This window comes from Glarea lozoyensis (assembly GCF_000409485.1).
Source record: "Glarea lozoyensis ATCC 20868 chromosome Unknown GLAREA3, whole genome shotgun sequence".
NCBI lineage: Eukaryota > Fungi > Ascomycota > Leotiomycetes > Helotiales > Helotiaceae > Glarea > Glarea lozoyensis.
Genome location: NW_007360998.1, coordinates 2,536,576 through 2,560,880, shown reverse-complemented (window position 1 = coordinate 2,560,880; position 24,305 = coordinate 2,536,576). Strand labels below are relative to the sequence as shown.

Here is a 24,305-nt window from a genome sequence, read left to right as displayed (position 1 = left end):
CGAGGAGATTTGAAATCGAAATGGGACAAAGACAGGATTAATCAAATCTTGATCGAACTGCGAATTCTTCCACTTCTAGAGATTTAAATATGTCACAGGATTATCACAACTCTATATTACTGTTTCGCTTAAAAACCGTCATTTTCGACCAGATATATTCCAAAGTTTTGACCACTTCCACTCCAAGACTGCTATGGGAATAACAAATACTGCTGAGTAATAAAGAAACGATCGTCGATGATAAGAAACAAACTGAGACGTTGTTGACTATGTTTGGTCTTGAGTTTAATTCGGCCGGAATGTCTTCAATGCTGGAGTTTACTTCACAGAGGCAAAAGAAAAACCAAGAAGCTTCATTTTATGGCTAGGGAGAGTACTTCCAAGCCGTCAGCCCCTGGCAAAAATTCTGCCTCCTGATACCCAATTAATAGCTCAAGCAAGATCGATTTAATCTCACAGAGAAGTTGCCAAGAAACTCCAGTCCCTCACTTTGGTCTTAAGTTTCGCAGCTATGGAAACGATTGTGCGGTTAAGCAGCCAGGATCTAGAGGAGCAAATCTTTATACTATTGTCTTAAAACGGGATTTGCACTCCATTATATCTCTTCAACATCACCAGGAACCACCATACTGTGCTCCCGTGCACTCAATCTCTAACATCTAAAGATATCCCTTCAAAAACTCCGCCAAAGCAGTATACCCCCTCTCATACTCCTTCAGTCCCTCCTCATCATCGAAATTCGCACGCGCGCCCATCCATCTATATCGTATTAGCACTTCCATTTCAGACTCAAAAAAAGAAAGAGTAACTCGCCCATGCGGCATTACTGCAAAAGTCTCAACCTTCCCTCCTCGCTTCTCTACAATACTCTTGTATTCGCCAACTACAACAGGGTCTTCATCTTTGGAAGCGAGGACCATGTGTGGGATGGTAACGGCTTCTGCGTCTGTGCTAGCGAGGAACCCGGGATGAATTTGAGCGGATGCTTTGAAGTGGGTGGACGTGGTGGATGTTTGAGCGATGAGCTAGGTTTTCGTTAGTTTTATTATCTCATGAAGTCAAGCTGAAATGATTCGAAAATACCTTTCCACCCCAACACAACCCATACCCAGCCCAGACCTTACCCTCTCCAGTTCCTGCCGCCTCCATCACCTCCTTCATCTTAGGCACAAAAGCATCCCAACCCATCACAAACCCCATGAACTCACCTTGAGCTTTCTTTTCCGCTTCTCCAGCCGAGGGAGCATACCACTCACCCTGTGCATATCTCCCATTCAGGAGATCGGGGATGAGAACGCGGATGTTGAGCGCGGTGGCTAGAATATCGGCGCCTTGAAGGGTTTGAGGTGCGAAACCGAAGATGTCGTAGACTGCCAGGAGAGTTTTGGTGCTGTTGGAGGAACCGGTTGAGTCTAGAGAAGAGTTAGCAGGTTCAGTGTTTGGATGAGAAAGATAGAGGCAGAAATTACAGGTCTTAAGTCCAGCGATGTTTTCGTAGGTTCCTTTAGGGGTGTAGTCTGTTTTTACTACTGGTGGGATGGTGAGGCAGGCTGAGCAAGTCATTTTGAATGATTCCAAGGAGATTTCCTTCTGGAGAGTTAGATGGTGTTGTAATTTATGGAAAAATAAGCAAGAGCAGCTTTTTTCTGTGAAGTCTTTGGGGGATGAGGCAAGCCTAAGTGATAGTTGTGTATCGAAACCTTTGGATGTTCTGCACAAGAAGTTGTTTATTGCCAAAAAGCTTGATTGAGTATTCTCATGTGGAAGGCATAGGTCATTATATACACATTTGTTTAACGTTTGACAGTTTTGTTTACCCGTATAAGATCGCGAGGACACATTCGAAGCTGGGATAGTCTTCCTCCCATGACCGGATTTTATAGGAGTTAAGCGAATCAACGGTTTTAGGATTTGCGCTCCGGCTAACAAGTCACGACCACGACCAAGAATGACAAGCGTGGATATGACTGATCCCAGAACTTTCAGATACGCCAATACGCGGATACGCCCTTGTAAGATCAAAGGTCAGATTTCGGGATTTAGGGTCGTAGACAAGGTGGAATGGAGTTAATTGCCGCGGTCCAGTGCCTATGAAAATAGGCTCTACCTGAAAGGCGTGTGCTTTGATCCCTCGAATAAGCGAATGCGAAAAGGCGAGTCTTAATAGGCTTAGAATAACGGCACAGTAGCTTTGCCTCTACGAGATGTCCCTTTTGTGAAGCTATCCCTAGTATTCTGTACTTGACACCTTGGGGTACCTCTCTAGAAGCGCACCAACAACAGACCGTGTTATACACGGGAGTTAAGCGTAAATATGAAGCTTAACCGCGGGACTTAACTGCGTGACGAGCATGAGTTGCTGATAGACATGGATGAATAGACATGGATGAGGTATTCCAAATGATTTGAAATAATTGAACAGATGCTATCTAAGACATCCTACTCCGCTCGCAACTACATTCTCCTCAAAGCGCGACTCATCCAAACTTCCATGACGCCCACTAGGATCAAAGCTACAGAGAGACAAAAGAAGAGTTCTCCTTCACCATATAAACGGCTTTTCACGAAATTCCCAGCGCTAGGAAACATACTGTCAGGAATAGAATGTTGAATTTGGCACGTATATAAAACAAGAGATAAAAGATGTGGGAACTCAGACGGGTCCAGGTGATAGTGCAGCTTAGCGAGAGAGAAATTGTGTTGGCATCTCAAGTTGACATTTCTTTTTCGCTCTTATCTATCCGTCCCCTCGCATTCTAGATTATAGTGACTGACTTACAACTTATTTGGCGCCGTTTCTGGGAGTAAATGTTAGCAAACTGAATGATAGATATGACAACTGATGCTAGCGATGACTCAACCAAAACATCTCATGAGTTCACATGATGTAGTGACATAACCGTAACTAGAAAGCGCTTAAGAGATTTTTAAAAAACTTACGAGTTGTAGGCCATTGGTAACCAGCCGCATCACTAAATTTGTAACCGTAGGAAGAGGTGAAGTCATCGAGGACAGCAGGTCCACGAGAGCCTAAGGAATGTTAGCCCATAAAATTGAACACGTGAATATTACTTGCCGTATGGGTATTCCATAGGAATAATCTCCTTGTTATCATCAAGATAATGGAGGAGTGGTGAGAAGACCCTCCAACTAGCATCTAATTCGTCGTCACGAACAAAATTGGAGTGATCACCCTTGAGAGCATCGAGGATAAGAGATTCGTATGCCTCAGGAATTTTGAGGTCGGAGAAACGTCTTCGGTATGTCAAATCGAGTTCCGTAACGACGGTTTGCATGCTGAGACCAGGTAACTTGGAGTTCATCTTGATGTAGACACTCTCGTTTGGCTGAATTCTCATGACAAGCTCATTTCGTGGGATATCTTTGAAGATACCGGATGTGACATCCTTGAACTGGATTCGAATTTCGGTCTTCTGCTCGTTGAGCGCTTTTCCTGCCTTCAAAATGAATGGCACACCATCCCATCGCTCATTCTTGATAAACGCGACCATTGCGCAGAATGTTGGACATCGTGAGTCCTTTGGTACTGTATCATCTTCTTTGTATGATGGCTTGTTACCGTCCAGCGATTTGCCATATTGTCCAATGATAACATTCTTTGGCTCAATAGCCGGAATGCCTCGAAGTACTCGCACCTTTTCGTCTCGCACGTCTTCAGCGGAGAAAGATATTGGTCGCTCCATCGCCAAAAGTGTCAGAACCTGAAGGAGATGGTTCTGCATAACATCTCGGATGATTCCAAACTCGTCAAAGTACCCACCACGTCCCTCTGTGCCAAAAGGTTCTTTGAATGTGATCTGAACGTTGTCGATGTGGTTGCGATTCCATGTTGCACCAAAGAACTCGTTACCAAATCTCAGGATCAAAATGTTCTTAACCATCTCCTTGCCCAGGTAGTGATCAATACGGAATATTTCATCCTCTTTCCAGTTGGGCTCCAAAGCCTTCTGCAGCTCTCGTGAACTTGCCAAATCCTTTCCGAATGGTTTTTCGACCTGATTCCGTTAGCCAATACATAGCTAGAGACAACGTTGAACTTACAATGATTCTGGCAATACCATTCTTTGGGTAACAGTTCTTTTTCAGGTGCTGGGAGACTGTAGTGAAAACACTTGGTGGGAGAGCCATGTAGAAGACTCTGTTTGACTCCTTCTTTCCTTTCTCCTTCTCCTCAAGGTGCTTGTTCAACTCAATAAAAGAGTCGTCTTTATCATATTGCCCCGATACGTATGAGCAGATTTTGGTAAAGTCCGCAAGCTGCTGCTCCATATCTTTCGTTGGGGTCTTAATGTACGACTTGACTCTCTTGAGGTACTCCTCATGATCCATCTTCGTTCGCGCATATCCAACGATTTTGATATCTTTTGGTAGGAATTGGTTTCGGTACTGTGGATTCGGCATCAGTAACGAAGGGACTCCGGCAATATGGCCTATTCGCGAATACTCACAAGGCCAAAAAGCGCAGGAAACTAAGGTGTTCAGTCAGTTGCATTCAAAGACATATTGCGTCGAGCTCTTACTGTCTTCTTCTTCGCCAAATCACCGGAGGCACCGAGAACGACAATCACGGTATTATCTTTCAACTCGAGAGTCCTAGTGGGGGAGGTTCCGATTAGCATTTTCGATTCCGAAGAGGACTACATTATCCCATTGAAATAGGAAATTCTCAGTATCGCGGCGCTGCAGAAATCTACAGCTTGCGAAGGATTTTCCATATTTTCCCTCGTCGGCGCGGTGTTGTTGTGAATCCTACGAGCTCTTCGTTGAGGGGTCGGAGGTCCAGGTGACGTATTTGGAAAGGCAAAGGAAATGCAACTTACGAAGCCGTGGGCGCCTCCTCCGGTTTTATCATCGTGTCGGCCATTGTGAAGGAGGTGAATTTTATGAAGAAAGTCTTGGGGAAGGATGAGGGCGACGTGGGAGTGCGAACTATTTAGAAGGATCGGAGGCGGTATGTTAGGGACGTGAGACTCCGCGAAATTGTTGAATTGGGAAGCTACACAGCGGGGTCCTTTGGTGCTTTCTGATTGCGGGAGCACGCCGGACGTCCTCTCTCTCGTCTAGCTCGCCAAAGAGCTCAACCAGGTTTCTCCGGGCTATCTGGAAGGGGGGATTTTTCTGGCAACGTCACTTGGAGAATTGATGTAGAATAATATTCAAAGATTGTTTATGACCGAGTGATCTTTCAGGATATTTATCTGTCCACCAGCAAGTGCTTTAACAGTCACGTTGAGCTGGATGATTTGCTGTTACAACCATGCTTCGGTCCACCCCACCTTCAAAACTGAGTGGGAATTGGTCTGTGAAAGGAGACCGACATCCTCGATTACCAATCGTCGTGCGTAAGTTTTTGATTATTCTTGCATCTACGTCAAGTCTTGCGATGAAAGTAAATCGACTTGTTCAATGATTTTGGAGGATTTCCGGATATGGCAAATGTGCAACTCGATCAGAGAGTTTGGCGACGTGGGATGTCTACAATATCTCCTCGCTATGTAGACCCTTTTGGGACGGAGGAAAAAACGCCAACTTCTAGTGAAAGCGATGAGGCGAGAATCTGGCCAGGAGACTTACAAAGCTTGACTACTACCCAAAGGGATGGGTACTTGTGTACACCTTCGGCCGCGAGAAGAAATGTCGAGGTCTATGAAGTAATCATCATTCTTTGCATTGTCGGACTTAAGGTAGAATGAAGCTAATGAGCGGCCAGGGGAGAGAGCAGGATCAGCAACGACAGCGCAGGACGTAGCACGACGCGTAGAGTGCAAGTCGGATGGGAAACTTCAACTTGTCTAAAAATGCAACAAGATACAAGTCGAATGCTTCGGGATATATACTCAAATCAATTTATTGAAGCATCTATTAAATGAGTAGAGTCAATTGACTAATTTTTGCGACCAAAAATGTCGAGCCGTTTAGAATGGATCAGAAAAGAACCCTATTCTTAGTCGAGATTTTCATGAAAACGCAGTTCGAAAGGTCTGAAGGCTCAAGGTTCTAAAAACATCGGAATACTGCAAATGTTTTCGTTCATCCACAGCAAGATTGTAAGTGAATGTTCTCAGGTTGGATGGTTCGAAGAGGCCAAAACAATGGTAGAATCGACCAACTATCCGACAAAATATAATTTTGGTCACTTCGTCTATTTTGAGCAGAGTCTGAAATGTCTGATTCATTGAAAATGTTAGACGAAATATGTTATATTTTATCAACTTAAGTAAGAAAATGTCGTGTTTCGACTCACTGAAACTTATGGTCGGAGGCCATCACGTGTTGTCGCTTCGCTAGCGCTAATTATCCCACAGTCGGATTTCAACATCGAAATTCCGACCGGGTCAACATCAACGACAATATACGCCAAACAATTTCAACGAGGTCTTTTCGCCAGGACTTCTCTCGATTCTAGACATAGTACGAGAGATTAGATCAAGATGCCTTCAGAAGCTGGTCACCGTCGTAAGTATACCGATTCCCTGCAATTCTTGATGGGTGCAATACCGAATTAGTGAGAAGGGTGCATTGGGTGGATGAAGATAATTCTTACCACCATTGAATGTACACGCTTTGTCACTGAACATCCGCTAATCATGATTCATAGTTTATGTCAAGTGAGTAATTACCAATCCGAATCTGCGAGCGCATGTCGGAACTTTGTCGAAACGAAGAGAGGAGCTGTGGGAGGAGAAATCAACGACGATGGGATACGACTGCTTGGGATTACGGCTTTATGAATGATTTTGAACATCTGGATCTGACGATGTTTCTTTTAGGGGTCGCCATTTGAGCTACCAGCGTGGCAAGCGCAATACCACCCCAGGTACCAGCTTGATCAAGATCGAGGGAGTTGATGATACCAAGGCCGCAAAGTATGTCGCAGACGAGCCCATAGAACTGAACATGAACTAATTCTGGCCAGCTTCTACCTCGGAAAGAAGGTTGCTTTCGTTTACCGCGCACAAAAAGAGGTTAGAGGATCAAAGATTAGAGTTATCTGGGGCAAGGTTACCAGACCACACGGTATGTTTGGAAGAACGACAATTGAATACTCGGGACTGACGTTCTGTTTTAGGAAACTCTGGTGTAGTACGAGCACAGTTCAGACGCAATTTACCACCAAAGTCCTTCGGCGCATCCGTTAGAGTTATGCTTTACCCATCTTCGATATAATTGAGAAGGGTTCGGAGTTGGGTTGCGGGATGGTAGATGGTTGATTGACTTGTCAAATTTCGGTCTCTAGGACAGGGACGGCGATAAATGCATGGCCTTGCTGGTAGCATACGAATAAAAACAAATACCAACCACGGACGACCCTGGAAATTGTGAATATAGAAGTGAAAGGCTGCTTGGACCGCGAGTCGGCGAAGTCGATACCTGAAGGGTACAAAACCTCATTCATGGCAGTATAAATAAGCATATGGCGTTCATCTTTTCAAAGTTCCGCAGGTCTGGTTTGCATATGACATGCGAATCTCTTTGACTTTTTAGTCCGACGTGCGTGACGATGCCAGTACGTAGGTAGGATTTGACTTCAACATATTGTAGTCGACCCATATCTGCTCGCGAATCTGACTTCAATATGTGATAGTCAACCTCGGTCTGCTCCTATATATTCACCATAAGTCCACTAGTGGTCGCTTAGAAGCATGACGTCTGGAGTATAGATCATTAATCCCGATCAGGCACAAGTACGGTCACGCTCATTAACAGTATCTGGGCTCGTGTCAGACTGAATAGATGCCATTCGAAACATGCCATTTACTGAGTGACAATAATCATGTCACTCAATGGTAACATATGACCGACTATATGGTACTTTCCTAACCTAATAAAAGACATGAAGAGACAAAATATTTTCAGATTTCTTTTTGATGTCAGTTCGCAGTTTAAAATACTTGCTTACTATTACTTAATAACTTAAGCAATACAGCACCTAGGTAGGTACATATAGACAGGAAGAGACTGCAACTTGTTTTGTCCCTCTGCGAGCTGGGCATACTTATATGTGTTTAAGAGAAGAGGAGTGAACCTCTTTTACCTACGAAATGAGTCTAATACGCACAAATGAAGACTACTAGCGTACTCGGAACCAGAAGGCTACACAAGTCTAGGGTACTTACACCTCAGCTAATGCTTGTGTCAGCCTTGCGAACATGCTTCCGTCAATCATTTTCGAAGAGTGCCCGGGTTGTTTGGTCAAACGGAAACATGAAACAAGCAACCAACCCGATCAACCCGCATTACGGCAATGCCCTGCTCCTTCGTAGCTAAGAAAACCGTTTAAGTGGCGGCCCGGTTATCGATGATGCAGCTGTCAGATACGTTTGCGAGGCGCAGTTGCTTGCGAATATATAACTCGGTGGTTCACCAGTGTTGGTGAATAGAGCTCAGCTAGGGGGAATTCGAGAGGGACTAGAAAGCTCATTTGTAAAGAAGACAGTCTCTTATCTCAAATAGACGCTTAAGTCTACCTAGGTAGGTAATTGTCCCTTAGAACAGTGACTGTCTGACAGATGAAATTAAGCAGGCTTATTCCCCACATACGAACGAACCTGCATTTCGTGGGGTAAAGTACCACAAGCACCATAATTTATATCGTACTCGTGTAACAACGTTAGCTTTCTTACCTCTGCCTCGTCCATTATACCCCTCTTTCACGTCAGCATTTAGCCTTGCAAATCGTTGAGTCCAGTAGCAGACGCGGAAGTCTCGGGATAAGAGATTTATAGACGTTTTCGCCTTCGACGTTTTCGCCTTCACCACACCCTCTCCTATGTCGTGTAACGCCTTCAAGCAGGGGCGTTTGCAAGTTTTTGTTGCTGGCCAAGGTGGTAAACTTTGATATTGGTGATTATTATTATAACTGAGTTTCTGATGCTTTGGGCTGTGGGTGGGTTGCGTCATTCTTTTGAACTTGCAGGTACGGATTCGAGAGCTTTTTGAATGTGGACATGGCGCGTTGCTGGTGTAAATGCCAATCCTTTAAGTAGCTGATCAGACATGGAGTGATTGGAGTCGTTTGAGGTGGTGGAGTTGCTGCCAGTGTTCCAAGGTTGCTCGTCTCAACCAAAAATAAACCCTGGCGCCACACTTGATCGCCAAAAGATTCCGATGTGTACTCCACGTACGTACTTCGTATTTCTGCTATCGATAAACAATTATTGGGATGCGTTTGTACCTGGGTTGGTGACATTTCGGCTGGCGCGACGGGAGACAGAGACATGTCCAGACTCCTTTTCTGATGAATCGCAAAGCTGCTCCTGCTATCCACTCGAAGTCTAACTTATCTTTCAATGTGGTGAAGACGCGTAAGGTTTCCGTTAGCTGCTTGAAAGGTTTTGCAAGACCGGACCATGGTTGGATTTAAGCTCGTTGAGTGGTGTGAGTCGGGACTTCGTATTGAATGATCCCGCTTGGGAATGGCCGCACCTGCATACATCCTGCTGGCATTGCAGCTTTCCCAGCTCTACAAGGACTGAATGGGATGTTTTGCCAGCGAGATAGTGCCTTCCCAATGGGAGAGAAAGCAATTGAAGCCTCGTTGAGTTATCGAATCTTGAAAGGCGAAGATTGGTCGGGGTGTTGGCGAGAGGTGAAAGGCATTTCGAGATCGACCAGATTGTCACCCCTGCTTTGCCTGCCCGGGCGCTCCTTACATTTGATCGCCGTAAAGCGTCACTGGACGCCTGGCACAATTGGAGCTCGCTCCGGCATCTTCGCCAGCCCATACCGAACCAGCAACGTACATACATACCCGCCTCCCCAATATTTTGTAGAGCTACAGATTCATTCTCAAAATCCATCTCCACCATCAGTCGTTCACCAAGTTTCCTTATTCCCCGCAAAGCAACAATTATCTAGGAAGAGATTCTTGATCGCAAACGATCGTTAATTACCACCAAACACTTATCGCTCACTCTCGCTCTGGCTCGGAACCGTAATACGACTTATTTCTTCTATCAGTCCCAGTCACGGCAAGCAATTGCCATCACTTACTTATAATCACACATCCGAAACATTGCACAGCTTCTGCCGACCGCTGTGTTTCTCTTCCAGCCTCCAACAAAACTACAACTTGTCGTCCCACGACATAAACATCCCTAGCAGTATCCACCGGTTATCGCCAGATACTCCATCTTCATCTCGTTCCACGACGATAAGGACGTTTTCGGAACCTTGCTCGGCTCCTTGACTCTGAACAGACCTCACATCAGACCCACTGCCGTCGGTAGACCCGCAAGACATCAATAAAGATGGATTCAAGTAATCACCCGTTGCCAGCTCCATCGGGCGGACAACGACCTGGGCAGCAAAGACCGCGCGCAAAGTCAGGATTCAGCTTTCATTCACATAAAAGCTCTGGCAGCGCAGACAACGGAAAGCTTAAGCTTGTGGAATCACACGGAGAGAAAGAGGCCAACAGACTTCATTCCAAAGCAGATCCATCGATGGCTCTCTCAGAGGCTGAACCGTGTAAGTCAATCCTGGCTCTCCTGAGCATTTATATCTGTTGATACTGACTATTGTCATCTTGTAGCCGAAATTGCCAACGACTTTAGATCATCGTTGCAGTCAATTCGAGGCATACAACATCGAGACTCGCAAGGAATTCCAATCGGTAAGGCAAACCATGGTATTGCGCGGAGAAGGTTCTAATGTTGCATTCCAGCTGATCCAGATCGATCGAACCCAACGCGAAACCGATGGGAGCGACCTCTTGACACGATCCGGGCTTTCGAAGCAGCCATTGATGGTAACTACCGCAAATCATATATTCATTCCGGTCAGAAATCCTTGCGCAATTTTTTTGCATTGCACAGTTCTATCTTATCGATGCTAACGTTACTCTCCTACAGACTCCTCGGACATCCAATCGAACTATAATCGTCGTAGTAGCTATTATGGAGGTATGTGAAAATATCCACGAGCGAATTTCTCAGCATTCGACCTTTAAGCCCATTCACACGCGATCGATTTTGGATAAGTATCCAAAAGCTCAACAGAGCCGACTCTGGTATAGATGCTCTGTCACGGTAGCTCTCGATATCATATGCGACGATATTGATTCCAAATTCTGGCATGATACTCGCATATGACCACGATTGTCTTGTCGTTTTTCACCGTACTGCTTGGTAGTGCTATTTCCACGGGCAAGCCGAATTGTTGAGAATTCCATCATACTCTCGTCACCTGAAACACTCTAGAACGGTGTGCTGGATACAAAAACTCAAAAAAGCACAGAAAGCCAAGGTCATCATCTGCTAGTGTCAAGCTAGCTGCTCTAGCAGAGACAAGGGTGGTCTGTGACGGCTCTGACGGCCTGATGTCTAGCTCAGGAAGGACAAGCGCTAACTATGCACTCTCCACAGGAACCCAGGTTTCTCACGATGATCGACCACGGTACATCCCGAATGCTGGCAGATCAATGTCCTACACACCGAGACCTGAGAGTACTTATGGATATAATCGCCCTGGACGCGAGAGTTATTATGGCTCAGGAGACGGGACTCCATACAATGCCGCAGGTCCCAGTAACGGTTACTATCCCAACCGAGCGCGGTACCCACGAACCGCGTCTGAGCCGCAATTCAATAATGGAGTTTATCCTAGTCCCGGTAACCAGCAATCGTATGAGACAGTGACAACAGCGTCAGGAAGCGGTAGTGATCCAATTGGTTATTCAACAGACCCAAGTAGCGAGAACAGCTCGGTGGACCGCATCGCACCCCAAGTGCCAATCAAGGAGCCGCAAGAAACATATGGATTCAATGGCTTTGGCACAACGCCACAATTTGCGCCACAAGCGAATGGAATGAATGGGCAACGTGGCCCTCATGGATACGTAGAACAACAAGGACCGCCTCCTCCAAGGAAACTGGGAAAGTCATCCCCCAGCCAGCCGATGAAACTCGGCGACACGAGTGGGAATGTTGGCCCTCCCCCAACGCAACGTCCAGACGTTGGAGAAAAACGAAAGTCGTGGTTCGGCAAGCGGTTCTCGAAATCGAAGTGAGAGCTTGCTTGTATTTTTTCAGGAGACCAGGCATAATATATGAAGCGTGCGCCTTGGATTATTCTCTGAGAAGAGGGTGCCACGATTTTATGATTTTAGAATTATTAGTTTGGAACACTATCCCAAGGATTGGATCCTATTCGGCATCGGTTGGCGTTTATATGGACGATGAATTTATCGTTTCACAAGCAATACCCATTCAATGAGAATTTTGAATACTACTGTGTCGCGAGACGTTCTGAGTTTGGTCATGATTATCAATTGACATACATATAGCTAATGAGCGTTTCGATTATAAATGCAATGAAAATCAGTTTTCGATAAAATAAGTCCATTTTTACCCTGCGAATAAGTGAAGTATCACTTTTTATGGACGCCTAGAAATGCCTGAAGTAATGGCAAATTTAGGCTCATTATTCATAGACTCCTAACGCCTCACTTGCCGCAAAAAAAGGACTTGCTATTCTATGAATATTTATTGGTCACTTCCCTTTCTTTGATTCCTTCTCTGCTGCTTCGATAGCATCCGTCTGGTCTTCGTTGAATGCAACCACCACGTAGCCTATCAACACGACGTTTGCCATCAGTGCTGCCGAGGCACCAGCCCACGTGGAGTTGCCTGTTTATTTGTCAATATATAAAGAGTTTGCAGGTGGTTGGCAATGAGACAATTATTGAATGATGGAAAAGAGACGACACAGTTGAGGTGAAGTGCGACTGAAAAGTCTTGTGATAAAAGACAACGTACCTTTGAAGAGAGTATTCAGCGACAAAAAATATGTACCCAAGGGGCACACTATCATTGCCAGGGTAAAGCCCAGTAACTTAACAATTACATGTCTATAGAGGAATTAGTATACGTATATAAGCATGTGATTTATCAACAGGAGGGGGCTCACGCAGGGACTGCAGGTGAAATATTGCTCTTCCCCTCCGCAGGTTTCGTAAATCCGCTACTATCAATATCCAGTGCTCCCTTTTCTGTTGAAATGATTCTTCTGGTCGCCATGTTTGAGATGAAGCCTCAGCTGATTGTGATATCGTGATGGAATGAGACTGCCAGTGGCCTCGAGTGGTTGAGATGATAGGTCAAGCGGGACTGCTGACTTCGTGTTTCTCCCGAGTCGCGGTTTGTCGGCTGCCGTAGAACGCGTTAAGTGGTTTCCCCATGAGGAGCACGACGACGTTAAAACTTTTAGCGCGGTTTTGTGGGATATGCGATTGTTGGTGGAGGATTGGCCCGCATCTCCTGAAATTCTCACCCGCTACGTCAACAAAGCACTTTGCGCGCTCGATTGTTGATTCACGATAACCTTACATTTTAGGTTATCACAGCATTTTATCTGGATACTCATTGCTCTCTGCTTCTTTGCACAGATTGGGGCAGTGAAGGGGATTTGTGGAGTCCGAGCTCTGCACAATTGAGTGAAGGACTTCACTTTCGAGTCGATATCTACCACTATCTCAGCCTTGTGTCAACCTTCCCAGAAAAGAAACAATCACCACTTCAAACTCACTTCCAAATACTACAACATTACTTGGCTACAATCACTATGTCGTTCAATCAGGGGCCGGCAGATACAGCTGATTTTCATCAAAAGAGAAGAAAAACAGAGAAGGGCTTTGTACCTTCGGGAGAGAACACTGGTTACAATTCTGCGAATGACGATGGCGACGACTTGTTCGACGGCTACATACCTGACACACCTAAAGTCAAGGGCTTCGAAACTCAACCCACACAACTTGTGGTAAAGGGATTCGAGACTCAGCCGACCCAGGTATTACCCAAGGTTGGGGGCTTCGAGACACAACCTACACAACTTATCGATCGAAATGCGCCAGCTTCTTCACCTTCAGTTGCAACTCCGCAGAGCATAATACAAGTTCCCGCCTCTTCACCGTTCTCTGGCAGGGATATAACTCCACAGAAACCTCCACCTCAGCGGAATGTTGCTTCCCTCATGGCACCCGCAGGCACTGTGTATAGAGCACCAAATGGCATATTGACGAAAGCCGAGCCAGCACCAAAAGCACAATTCACTATCGACTTAGGAGACTCGGATTCGGACGATGGACCGAAATACACGGGTGGGGATTCAGATTCGGACGACGGTCGAGCAGCTAATGCCGATATCAAACCCTCGACATTTGCTCCTAGAAGTGCGGAGAACTCCTTTGGGACACTCAATGGAAATGCAAGGTTTCAAGACGCTCTTAAGAACAAGGCGTACCAAGCTCCACAGCCAGGCGTTGCAAGGCCTGCCTTTTCATCAAGGCCTGGACAATTACAGACGATGCCTTCACGAGCTATACCGATTCAAGACATGACGGTCAGCAATATAGATATCGCGAAGATGCGTGAGAATATCACGAGGGTGAGAGTGGTCTTGCCAGCCGTCTCCGTGTTAGCGGCGAAGGATGCGCTGGAAAAGCACAATGGTAACTTAGACCTTGCTATTAGTTATCTCGGTACACGGCATGTCACTATTATTTCCGATGATGAAGACGAAGACGAGCTAGCAGCACAGAAGTCTCGACAGGAGCCTCAAATGAAAAGGGGTTTGGAGGCGCCAACGAAGTCGATTAGAGATAAATATTCTTCGACGCAAGCCATGCCTAATAAGCCGCCAACTCTCCCGGCGAAACCCAAACGGAAGCTTATACAAGGCCGCAAGAACCCTGCTTCTCCTGCTGTTTCTTCGCCACTAAAACCACAAAAGCCTGCAACACAAGAGGAAGAGATCATTGAGTTAGAAGATTATGATAGCGATGACTCTGCTCTAGGCGAGGAGGAAGAGGACGATCCCGAACTCGAAAGCCGGCTTCTAAAGTATCTCAATACTTGTAGCGTTGATGAGCTGGTCGAGCTAACAGCTGTAACAAAGCCTAATGCTGAATTAATGATCAATGCTCGTCCATTCAAAACTCTAGATACTGCACGATGTGTCGAAAGCGCGCCCTTAAAAAGTGGCAAAAAGAGTACAAGAGCTCCTATTGGAGACAAGATCGTGGATACCGCTATGAGTATGTTTAGTGGATATGAGGCAATCGACGTTCTAGTGGCCAGATGTAAAGACCTAGGTAAGCCACTTGCGGAGGAAATGGCTACTTGGGGGTTTGATGTTTTCGGTGCTTCAAAGGACGGCGAATTGGAAATGACCTCCTTGGAAGAAGACGATATAGAGTCAATGCGTGATTCTGGAATCGGATCACCCACCAGCGGATCTACATCACCAAAGCTCAATGGCGAAGATGATATTCGTACCGGCGCTAGAAAGAGGCGCGATATAAATTTCCTCAAGAAACCAGAGCTGATGGCGGACAGCTGCGTTCTGAAGGACTATCAAGTCGTTGGTCTTAACTGGCTGGCTCTGATGTATAGGAAGAAGACGTCAGGTATCTTAGCCGACGAGATGGGACTGGGGAAGACTTGTCAAGTTATAGCATTCTTAGCTCATCTTGTCGAGTCAGGACAAAGCGGTCCACATTTGGTTGTGTGTCCTGGATCTACTTTAGAGAATTGGTTGCGGGAGTGTCAGAGATTTGCACCTCAGCTGAGCGTAGAGCCATATCATGGCGCCCAGAAAGATCGAGGTGAAATGGCGGATGCCATACTTGCTAACCGAGATGCGATCAATATCGTTGTGACGACGTATGATATGGCGGCGAAAAAGACAGATAACAAGTTTATGAGACAACTTAGACCAAATGTAAGTTTCGGGACATCTCTCTCTCTTCTAAGCATAATTTGACAAGATCCAGGTCTGCGTGTACGATGAAGGTCATTACCTCAAGAATGTCAATTCGCAAAGATATCAGGGGTTGATCAAAATCCCAGCGACGTTCCGACTATTGCTTACTGGGACACCTCTGCAAAACAATCTCCAGGAGCTGGCTGCGTTACTTGCATTCATTCTACCAGACGTCTTCCGAGAACGTGCCGACGATTTGAATTTCATTTTCAAGGCCAAAGCAAAGACAGGAGATTCGGATCACGCAGCTCTTTTATCAGCGCAGCGAATCGCTAGGGCTCGCTCTATGCTTACACCATTCGTTCTTCGGAGAAAGAAGACTCAAGTTTTGAAGCATCTTCCTACAAAGACTTGCAGAGTCGAATACACCACGTTGCATCATTCCCAAAAAGTCATTTACGATGGACATATAGAACAAGCTCGAGAGCGAGCTCGCTTGCGCGTTGAAGGTGCTAAGCTTCCAAAGAATGCAAATGATGAGAACAATCCCCTCATGCAGCTTCGAAAAGCAGCTATCCACCCTATGCTTTTCCGCCGCCATTTTACAAACGAGAAAATCGAGAAGATGGCAGACATCTTACGAAAGAAGTTACCGGAGCAGTTTCCCACCGACAAAAATCATAAGCGAGAACATCTCATCCAAGAGATGCGGTCAGGTTCTGACTTTTGGCTTCATTCATGGTGTTGGGATTACGCCTGCCTAGCTAGCTTTGACGTGCCTGATTTGTCCTGGATGGATTCCGGAAAAGTCGAGTCCATGGTCAAACTCGTGAAAGGATACAAGGAGAATGGCGATCGTGTCCTCATATTCTCACAATTCGCTTTGGTACTCGACATCCTCGAAGCCGTTCTTAACACATCCCAAATCCATTTCACCCGTATCGACGGATCTACAAAGATCGATGACCGCCAAACACTGATCGATACATTCCGAGATGACGAATCTATCACTGTGTTCCTACTGACCACCAAAGCTGGAGGAACTGGTATTAATCTCATGTACGCTAATAAAGTCATCATCTTTGATGGGTCTTTTAATCCTCAGGATGATCGTCAAGCCGAAAATCGCGCTCACAGAGTGGGTCAGACACGAGATGTCGAAGTTGTCCGACTTGTCACCAAGGGAACGGTCGAGGAACAGATCTATGCTCTCGGTCAGAGTAAGCTTGTTCTTGACGGGAGGGTTTCTGGCGACGATGAAGCCGCAATGGATGCTGCGGGTGAAAAGGCCGTTGCAAAGATGTTGCTCGAGGGCACGACTGTCTCTGAGGAAGACGAGAAAGTGGATGTCGTCAAGGAGAGCACGAAGGAGGTTAAACCTCCACCTACTTTGCAGAAGAAGAAGTCGAGTATTCTGGATAGCATGTTGACTAAAAAAGAGACGAAAGTCGAGGATGGGAAATAGGCGACTGGATAGGGTAATGCCTGGAATTTAAACGGGAGTGCGCGGAGTATAAGGGTACGTGGGAGGGATTAGATTTCATTTGGTTAGGGTTTATGAATTGAAATGAGTGGATTCGAGGGGTGGGGTTGTGAGGAGTTGATGTAGATGGATCTTGCGTCTGGAGTGGATGGGCATGGAAGGATAGGGTGATAGACGAATATTAATAAGTTATCTATTTTATTCTGGTTTAGGGAAATTGGTACTGAGACCTTTCATCTGGAACATCTTCAAACCGAGATAGTAGATATTTAATGCTTTGAAGACCGCTTTTCTAACACTTTATTTCTTCCTTGTTCAGTATGTATTCAGCAAGGCGCTTTCTCATCTGATGGCGATTATACCATTACAAATTTAATAACATTGAAAGGATGAATGCAGATTTTTGCGACTTGCAACAAAACTTGACATGAAGTCTTAGATGAGAGATTCACGCTTAGTAGAAAGCAGCAAATCTGGCACAGTATTTGAAATTGACGAGTGTCTCATCTGATGTGTAGCAGATTATCATAAGTTTCATATAATCAAACAGATGATTCTGAGTTTTGCGGCGTGCAACAAAACTGTCAAATAAATTCTTATTGGGTATTCACTGTTGGAAAGGAGCAAATATGGCACCAGGCCAAGGTCTCGTCTGATTTATCACAAGCTAGTATGACACCACTCATCTCTTTGCCTCCCTAGATATAAGTTGTTGATAACGTTTGCTGCAAAAAGTCTTCAGGGTAACAGTTCATACAACTTTTAACCCTGTGTCCATTATTGCGGACCATTCCCAAGCAAAAGCCAGGCATATTGCATTCAACTGTCGACGTTGCCCAAGTCACTCAAAATTCGCTGGACGTGTGCAAAAGACAATTCGGCCATGGTCTCCTCCCAAAGTACTTTAGTAACACGATCTGCCTCAGCCGTATAAACGAATGGGACCAGACTTTGGCAGAGATTAGTAAAGTTCACTCGAGAGACATGGCACAAACGACTTACGGCTGTATTGGGCAGTCTTCAATGTATTGCCCATGGGCCTTAGAGCTGTGATTTACGACTCCATCGGTAATTACTCGAGCTCCAATTGAACTTGTACGCCCAAAAATGCGTTTCACTATCTTTCCAATCACCTCTCCGATATTTTTCTGATGAACAGATCCTAGACCTGTACCATAACATAATCCTGGGCACGGCATTGTTATGATGGCAACCGAAGAGGGAACCAACCTCGCCAATTCCGTGACAAAGAGCATTCCTAGCAGTTTTGAAGTGCTGTAGCGGTCTGGAAAGTTGAAATTCTCAGGCTTGTCCAAGGCAGGAAATAAAGGCGTGCTATCCTTCTCCTTGAACTTGACCCAGGAAGTTATGTCCGACTGGACCCATGCGATACGGCCCGGCTCAGAAGACTTTTGGGCTTTGAATATGGGAAGCAGTAATATAGTCAGTAGAATAGTTGACAGAACGTTCACCTGCAGCGTCTCTTCATGGCCGGTAGATTCGACCATTCGGTGTTCTACTTTCATGACTGCAGCGTTGAGAACGACAATATCGAGGTGCTCTAGGCTCTTCGAACGTTCCGCAAAGGCGACGACCGAGTCGTAAGATGCCAGATCCAGCTTCCATACCTCAATAGCGCTATTTTCAAGTCGACGGCCAGATAGTAATTGTGTGCGAGCAGCTTGGCCTTTCCTTTCGTCCCTCACGGCAATGATGAGCTTTCCCAAGCCTAGGTCTAAGAGCTGACGCGCACATTCGAGACCGATACCAGTATTAGATCCCGTGACGATGGCGGTTTTGCCTTTGAGGTCAACGTCGCGTGGTAGAGTAGGCGTGACGAAGAATTGGCGGTAGAGAAAGGCGCCAAAGGTAATCCTCTTCTCAGATGCTAACTTAAGTCTGCTATCGAGGACTGGAGCAGCCATCATGTGTATGCTAATGTCAGAACTGTCTCAATAAAAGAACCCTAGAGTTTGGAAAAGTGCTAGAGAGGATGGTGTAGAGGGGATAATGATATGCCTGCGGTCCACATTATTGTGTGAAAAGTTATGTGTTTTGAATATTGGGAAACATTTACTTACCTTGCTAATACAGTTCTAAATAGCTAGTGTTGGTGGCAGTTTTGCAGTGCTGTTTGAATGTATGCCGATCATTTTCTAGCAGACCAACAGCATACCAACCTGCAGTGTTGGCATCCATTGACCAACCGGACGCTGGGTTGGCCATGCCCCATACAGTTTGTTTGGGAGAGTACTGCTCGGGGTTTTTTTTTAACCAGTGATAAGCCAGCAACATTTCTACTACCATGATCACAAGTTCCACACTCGATTCTTCAAAGTTCAGTAAAATTCGCGTTTCGCTTCAAGGCTTCAATCTCGCTTAATCTCATGTCTTATTTGCCTTTTGGGCTGAGGTTGTCTCCCTGTTTGCCGCTTCACCTTCAAAGCATGTGTGAATTTCGATCTGTGCTTGGGAGGGTTTACCCCCGTTAGTGTTCATATTCTCACATCGCCCAGTGTTGTTTCGATCTGAGAATCCTCACGTCGAGACTTCTTGAGTTTTCACATTATCTCATCTTGCAGATTTTGATATTGTTGACGTCGCTAGAGCAAATCTGGTCTGCGAACCCAGAAATCTGACCACAGCTGCGACCTACACAGACGAAAAGTAAGCATGGTATTCGGCGTTTTGGTGCCAAAGCTAATTGTATAGTGGGAGCCGAATCATCCAAGCCAGCTTGGCTCGCCGAAACCAGATTCATAGTTTTCAAAGATGGATCAAAATTGACAACTGGTTGTCATGACAAATTGCTACTCGACACGCCTAAACACCAGTGGCCAGAAGACTTGGATTTTGCTATCATGAATGACGGATCTAAAGTAACTAATTCGTGCTACCAATTGATCAAAGATAGTCATGGCTATCGGGATTTGTGGGGAAAAGCGGACCACTTCATTCTGAATTACAAATCCAAGATCTCTGGGGATGAATACCTACGGTTGGTCAATACCCGAGAGTTTGTGTCAGCTATACTCGAAAAGTCCAAAAATGGTAAGTCTTCTCTCATCTAAGACAGGGTCAATGACTGATTCATTGCTTAGGTGTTGCAGCATTGCAGCAGATTATCAAACACCTTACATACTATCACCAAGGATTGACTGTTGCGACAAAGCAGTGGTGCCAGGCCATTGACAGAGAGGCAATATCACCTAAGGATTTGGACAAACCCACATTACCTCGTTATGATTCAATCATACAGCAGTCAAATTACTATATGACAAAAAACGACAAGGATTTCGACGCTCTTGTTACTGCTCTGATGCATCACGCTTTGTACCGATTAATCGCAGTCACAGATCTAACAAGCATCCCAGTTACGACCATCATCATCGAATGTAAGGGCCTACTCAAGAGATGGACAGCCGGCCCCGAGCCACGATTCAAGGCTCTACAGAGCAAAGAATACGAAAATAAAGGCAACTGGAAGAAACTCGAAGAATCCATGGAAATCCTAGAAAATTTCAACCAAACACTCGCCTTCCAACTAGATGAGGCAGGAACCACACTCTACTATCTCCACCACTCTGTTGCCAGACCATGGGGAGAGCTGATCGCAGACACAAGCTACAGAACTACAGCTGAAGATGTCATTAAGTTCTGTGATGGTATCGTTGCTCACAAGTTCTTGCGCTTTGAGAAGAGAGCAGAGTACGAGAAGTGTGAAATGAAACCAGAATTTGTAACGATCTGTGGAACGATACTCCATTCGGGAATCTCGGAATTTCAGGCAAAGTTAAAGAATCTGGAGATCCTAGGGAAGGCGCTTATTAAGTTTGATATTGCGCATGGTGGGTCGAAACTTGGGGTGATGCCAGCGGGTGAAATGGAGTTTGAGATCGGTCGGGAAGGGAGATAATTTTAGGAGATTGGTGGGTGATGGTTGTGTGACGAGATGGGATATTGGTGTTTTGAAGAGTGATAGTTTGTTGGCAGGAAAGGCTGGATGTGTGGTAGATAAACCTACATGCGTGTATGAAAGAGACAACGTGGAGTATCCTCGAGTCTTAGGAAGATCATAGAATATCTCACATCAATGTAAGCATGCTTCAATTCAAATTGTGACGTGATCCCACATGCTCAAGTATTTCGTTGGCCCAATACGACATCTCGCTCAACAACCCATCCATTCAAGCCAGACCAAAGAACCACCACGGCACTATCACAGCTTCAGACCACTGAGTTAAGTAGAATTTGTGCGGTAAATAAGATGGCCAACAACTTACAAAGTAACTAAAATCGACATACTTGGTTGACCGCATATTTACGTCAGTAAGACACCCCCAAGCTTTTACTGTGACCTCTGCTTCTCAATACTCCAAGAACATGGTCTTCTCGTTCAAGGTAGTAACTCAAGTTCGACTGATTTGTTAAATTCTCAATTCGATCAGCTGAAGTTCCGAAGATTGGGATGGTCTTCACCTTCAACTGTGATCTTAGCGTCTCCATTGTCCTTCTCATCTTCAGTGCTCTTTCCTTCCATATCGGGTTGGTATTATTTCGTGCAGAATTGAGTTCCTTACTGCTACACTTCGATCTAAACTTCTACTCAATAGTCAATCTTTCGCCTGCTTCAACCACAACGACTGATATAGCTTAGATCTATCAATCTCAGACCCTTCTTCTTCTCACTTGCATTGATTGGGCAGTGCTGTTATTTCTGACGAAAATTTCGACATAAGGGTGTTAATTAGCCAGAAGTGAGTTTCTGACCCTAAGTGTGGAGCGGATGGTTGATATTATGGCAGTGAATTCTGCAAACCGAAAAGTGGCTTGGCTTGATGGAACCTAGTTTATCCATTTTAAAGACAAATCAAAATTGACGACCACATGCTGTGAAAATATTCGCAGAGGCAGTGAATTACCACCCAACCTAGAGGATTGGTCTTCCCTCAAAACTGTGTACGATCAAAAACTGTACTCGGAGTTTCTAGCTCATCAAATGTGGGAATATATCGAAATTGTGGAAATGGAGTCTGGGAAGACTTTCACACCCAAGACATATAAGAGCTTGCCAGTCTACAATTTGAAGCTCCAACTGGGCTGGAAAACACCGAGACTAGTAGGAGCATCTTGTTCTTTTTTGGCAGCTATACTCACCTCGCGATAGGAATTAGCCAAATGGAGAAAGCCGTCGAGCACATGGCAGCCTACATAAATGAAATACGGACATTGGCGAAGAAGTGGTGTCAATCTATTGACAAGCACGCCGAGTGTCTAGACGATCTTGGGGGCAAGAAGCTGGTTCCGTGGCGTGACTTGATAGCAGGTTCAAATTACAACAAGTCAAATGATAGTGGGGATTTCAACGATCTTGTCCAGGAACTAAAGGGTCATGGCATGAGACGAGTCATAAACATGATGGAAAAAACCAGGGCACCTGTTACAGAGCAGATTATGGAGTGCAGAGAAGTGGTTCACGCTTGGAGGAGCCAACAAGAATATCGCTTACTTGGTTACCGATTTTACGAAACACCAGAGTTTTGGCGAAGGTGGAACAGTGGAGACGAAGCACTTGAATACCTACAAAACTTCACAGCAACAGTCCAAAAAAAAATCGAGATAACCAGGATGGCTCTCCGCGGACTTGAATCAGTCATTTCAGACTCGCGATCTCGACTCACGGCTGACATGGAGGCGTGTGATTATTCAGATCATAACGAGGTGGAAGAATTTTGTCGGGAGGTTATGCAGAAAGAATACGAACGACAAACCAATCCCGAGTCTCTCGCAACAAACCCACCACCAGATCTGGAGGAGATTTATGCTAACATAATCGACAAGTTGTCATTCACGTTCGAGACGTATTTCGACGCGCTGGACGGGTTTTCTGAAAGCTTTTTGAGATAAAGATCAACCATGATATGGACCGATCTTAAACAGCCTGAATCGACATACGAATAAAACTCTCTAGCCATAATACAAGCAACAAAGAATGGTCGTTCTCGAAAAGATGGTGAAGAATCATGATCATATGCTGGGTGTGCAAGCTCAATGAGAAGCACAGGAGTAGACCATCAGGGTTACAAGCCTCATAAGTCTACTGAAGGCCTCAACAGAGGTAGATCAAACTGTTCTAGTACTTTTCATAGGGATATTGCTTAGTTGTCGACACTGCGACTAGAATCACTAGATGCAGATGCATTTGCGTGTGTGTAGGGGGAGTATAGATTATTGAGTCTGAGTCTATCCGTTTAGCTGACACGCTTTTTTGAATCCGCTTTCGTTCTCGAGTACATGACTTTCAAGCTCTTTGTTCTTGCTAGAAGGCTCGTAAAGTATAAAATGCGTCAGTTATGGCAGCTGAACGAATAACAGACAAATCTTCAGCGACGGTAAAATTATGTAGAAAAAAGCCCATCCGCACAATAAAAACAACTTGTTTATACAATCCAACAAGTACAACCATTTAATCGGCCACCGACTCAATAATTCTCGTACACAAAACCACAATGAATTTCCTCGCTTAACCCACCCACCCCCCTAAACCGCCCTATGTCTCGGCCCCCACCATCTTCTCACTCTCGCCCATTTTTCCCCACTTTACCCTCCACACTACTTTTGTTACATTTATATATTCGCAAACCACAAAAAGCTCTCATCCAATCACATTCATCCAAATGTGCCTCATCTTTGATGGTCTAGTGGTCATGATTTCCGCTTGTCAATTCTTCATTGAAAAGCGCGGGAGACCGGGGTTCGATTCCCCGTCAGAGAGATGTTCACTCACTGAGTTCAAGATTCTTTGTTTTTGCATTTTTTTTTTCTCCGGATGGGGAGGTGTGCGGAGAAAGGGGGTACTGGTTCTTGCCTTGACTTTTTCAACGAAGTATCTATTGTTTCTTTAAAAGGGGTTCATATGATTTTGATCCGTCGAGGAGGGTTGAAACGAGGGGAGGAGTTTGAAGTAGATATGTTATCGAGTTAAGCTTCCATGTTTGGACGATACTTCGCTGATTATTCTAGCGTGCGTTGTGATATACATCAGGAGGAAGAATATTTCGAGTTACTCAGAAGAGTGTAAATTATTTTGTCTTCCCGC

General features: G+C 45.3%; 9 protein-coding genes across 9 annotated transcripts; 5 read left to right on the top strand and 4 right to left on the bottom strand.

The window, feature by feature from the left end:
- Positions 1–659: 659 nt before the first annotated feature.
- Positions 660–1,563, bottom strand: GLAREA_00838 (alpha/beta-Hydrolase; the record flags this gene model as incomplete). Its single annotated transcript, XM_008085596.1, has 3 exons — positions 660–1,025; positions 1,084–1,412; positions 1,470–1,563. The coding sequence occupies 3 exons, from the start codon at positions 1,561–1,563 to the stop codon at positions 660–662; spliced, it is 789 nt and encodes a 262-aa protein (XP_008083787.1).
- Positions 1,564–2,775: 1,212 nt separating this feature from the next.
- Positions 2,776–4,885, bottom strand: GLAREA_00837 (Glyceraldehyde-3-phosphate dehydrogenase-like, C-terminal; the record flags this gene model as incomplete). Its single annotated transcript, XM_008085595.1, has 7 exons — positions 2,776–2,798; positions 2,941–3,030; positions 3,152–4,016; positions 4,063–4,407; positions 4,470–4,490; positions 4,542–4,614; positions 4,842–4,885. The coding sequence occupies 7 exons, from the start codon at positions 4,883–4,885 to the stop codon at positions 2,776–2,778; spliced, it is 1,461 nt and encodes a 486-aa protein (XP_008083786.1).
- Positions 4,886–6,452: 1,567 nt separating this feature from the next.
- GLAREA_00836 (Translation protein) lies at positions 6,453–7,188 on the top strand (the record flags this gene model as incomplete). Its single annotated transcript, XM_008085594.1, has 5 exons — positions 6,453–6,477; positions 6,620–6,629; positions 6,792–6,887; positions 6,938–7,038; positions 7,091–7,188. 5 exons carry the CDS (start codon positions 6,453–6,455, stop codon positions 7,186–7,188), a joined length of 330 nt encoding a protein of 109 aa, XP_008083785.1.
- Positions 7,189–10,271: 3,083 nt separating this feature from the next.
- On the top strand, positions 10,272–12,031 carry GLAREA_00835 (uncharacterized protein; the record flags this gene model as incomplete). The annotated part of the gene is made up of 5 exons (XM_008085593.1): positions 10,272–10,491; positions 10,556–10,636; positions 10,688–10,801; positions 10,875–10,925; positions 11,388–12,031. The coding sequence occupies 5 exons, from the start codon at positions 10,272–10,274 to the stop codon at positions 12,029–12,031; spliced, it is 1,110 nt and encodes a 369-aa protein (XP_008083784.1).
- Positions 12,032–12,513: 482 nt separating this feature from the next.
- Positions 12,514–13,040, bottom strand: GLAREA_00834 (VMA21-like-containing protein; the record flags this gene model as incomplete). The annotated part of the gene is made up of 3 exons (XM_008085592.1): positions 12,514–12,650; positions 12,780–12,871; positions 12,931–13,040. 3 exons carry the CDS (start codon positions 13,038–13,040, stop codon positions 12,514–12,516), a joined length of 339 nt encoding a protein of 112 aa, XP_008083783.1.
- A 544-nt stretch (positions 13,041–13,584) lies between these two features.
- Positions 13,585–17,188, top strand: GLAREA_00833 (P-loop containing nucleoside triphosphate hydrolase; the record flags this gene model as incomplete). The annotated part of the gene is made up of 2 exons (XM_008085591.1): positions 13,585–15,741; positions 15,794–17,188. 2 exons carry the CDS (start codon positions 13,585–13,587, stop codon positions 17,186–17,188), a joined length of 3,552 nt encoding a protein of 1,183 aa, XP_008083782.1.
- An 837-nt stretch (positions 17,189–18,025) lies between these two features.
- GLAREA_00832 (NAD(P)-binding Rossmann-fold containing protein) lies at positions 18,026–19,131 on the bottom strand (the record flags this gene model as incomplete). Its single annotated transcript, XM_008085590.1, has 2 exons — positions 18,026–18,155; positions 18,209–19,131. The coding sequence occupies 2 exons, from the start codon at positions 19,129–19,131 to the stop codon at positions 18,026–18,028; spliced, it is 1,053 nt and encodes a 350-aa protein (XP_008083781.1).
- Positions 19,132–20,067: 936 nt separating this feature from the next.
- GLAREA_00831 (uncharacterized protein) lies at positions 20,068–21,122 on the top strand (the record flags this gene model as incomplete). The annotated part of the gene is made up of 2 exons (XM_008085589.1): positions 20,068–20,257; positions 20,308–21,122. The coding sequence occupies 2 exons, from the start codon at positions 20,068–20,070 to the stop codon at positions 21,120–21,122; spliced, it is 1,005 nt and encodes a 334-aa protein (XP_008083780.1).
- Positions 21,123–22,384: 1,262 nt separating this feature from the next.
- GLAREA_00830 (uncharacterized protein) lies at positions 22,385–23,113 on the top strand (the record flags this gene model as incomplete). The annotated part of the gene is made up of 1 exon (XM_008085588.1): positions 22,385–23,113. The coding sequence occupies one exon, from the start codon at positions 22,385–22,387 to the stop codon at positions 23,111–23,113; it is 729 nt and encodes a 242-aa protein (XP_008083779.1).
- Between the last annotated feature and the right edge of the window lie 1,192 nt (positions 23,114–24,305).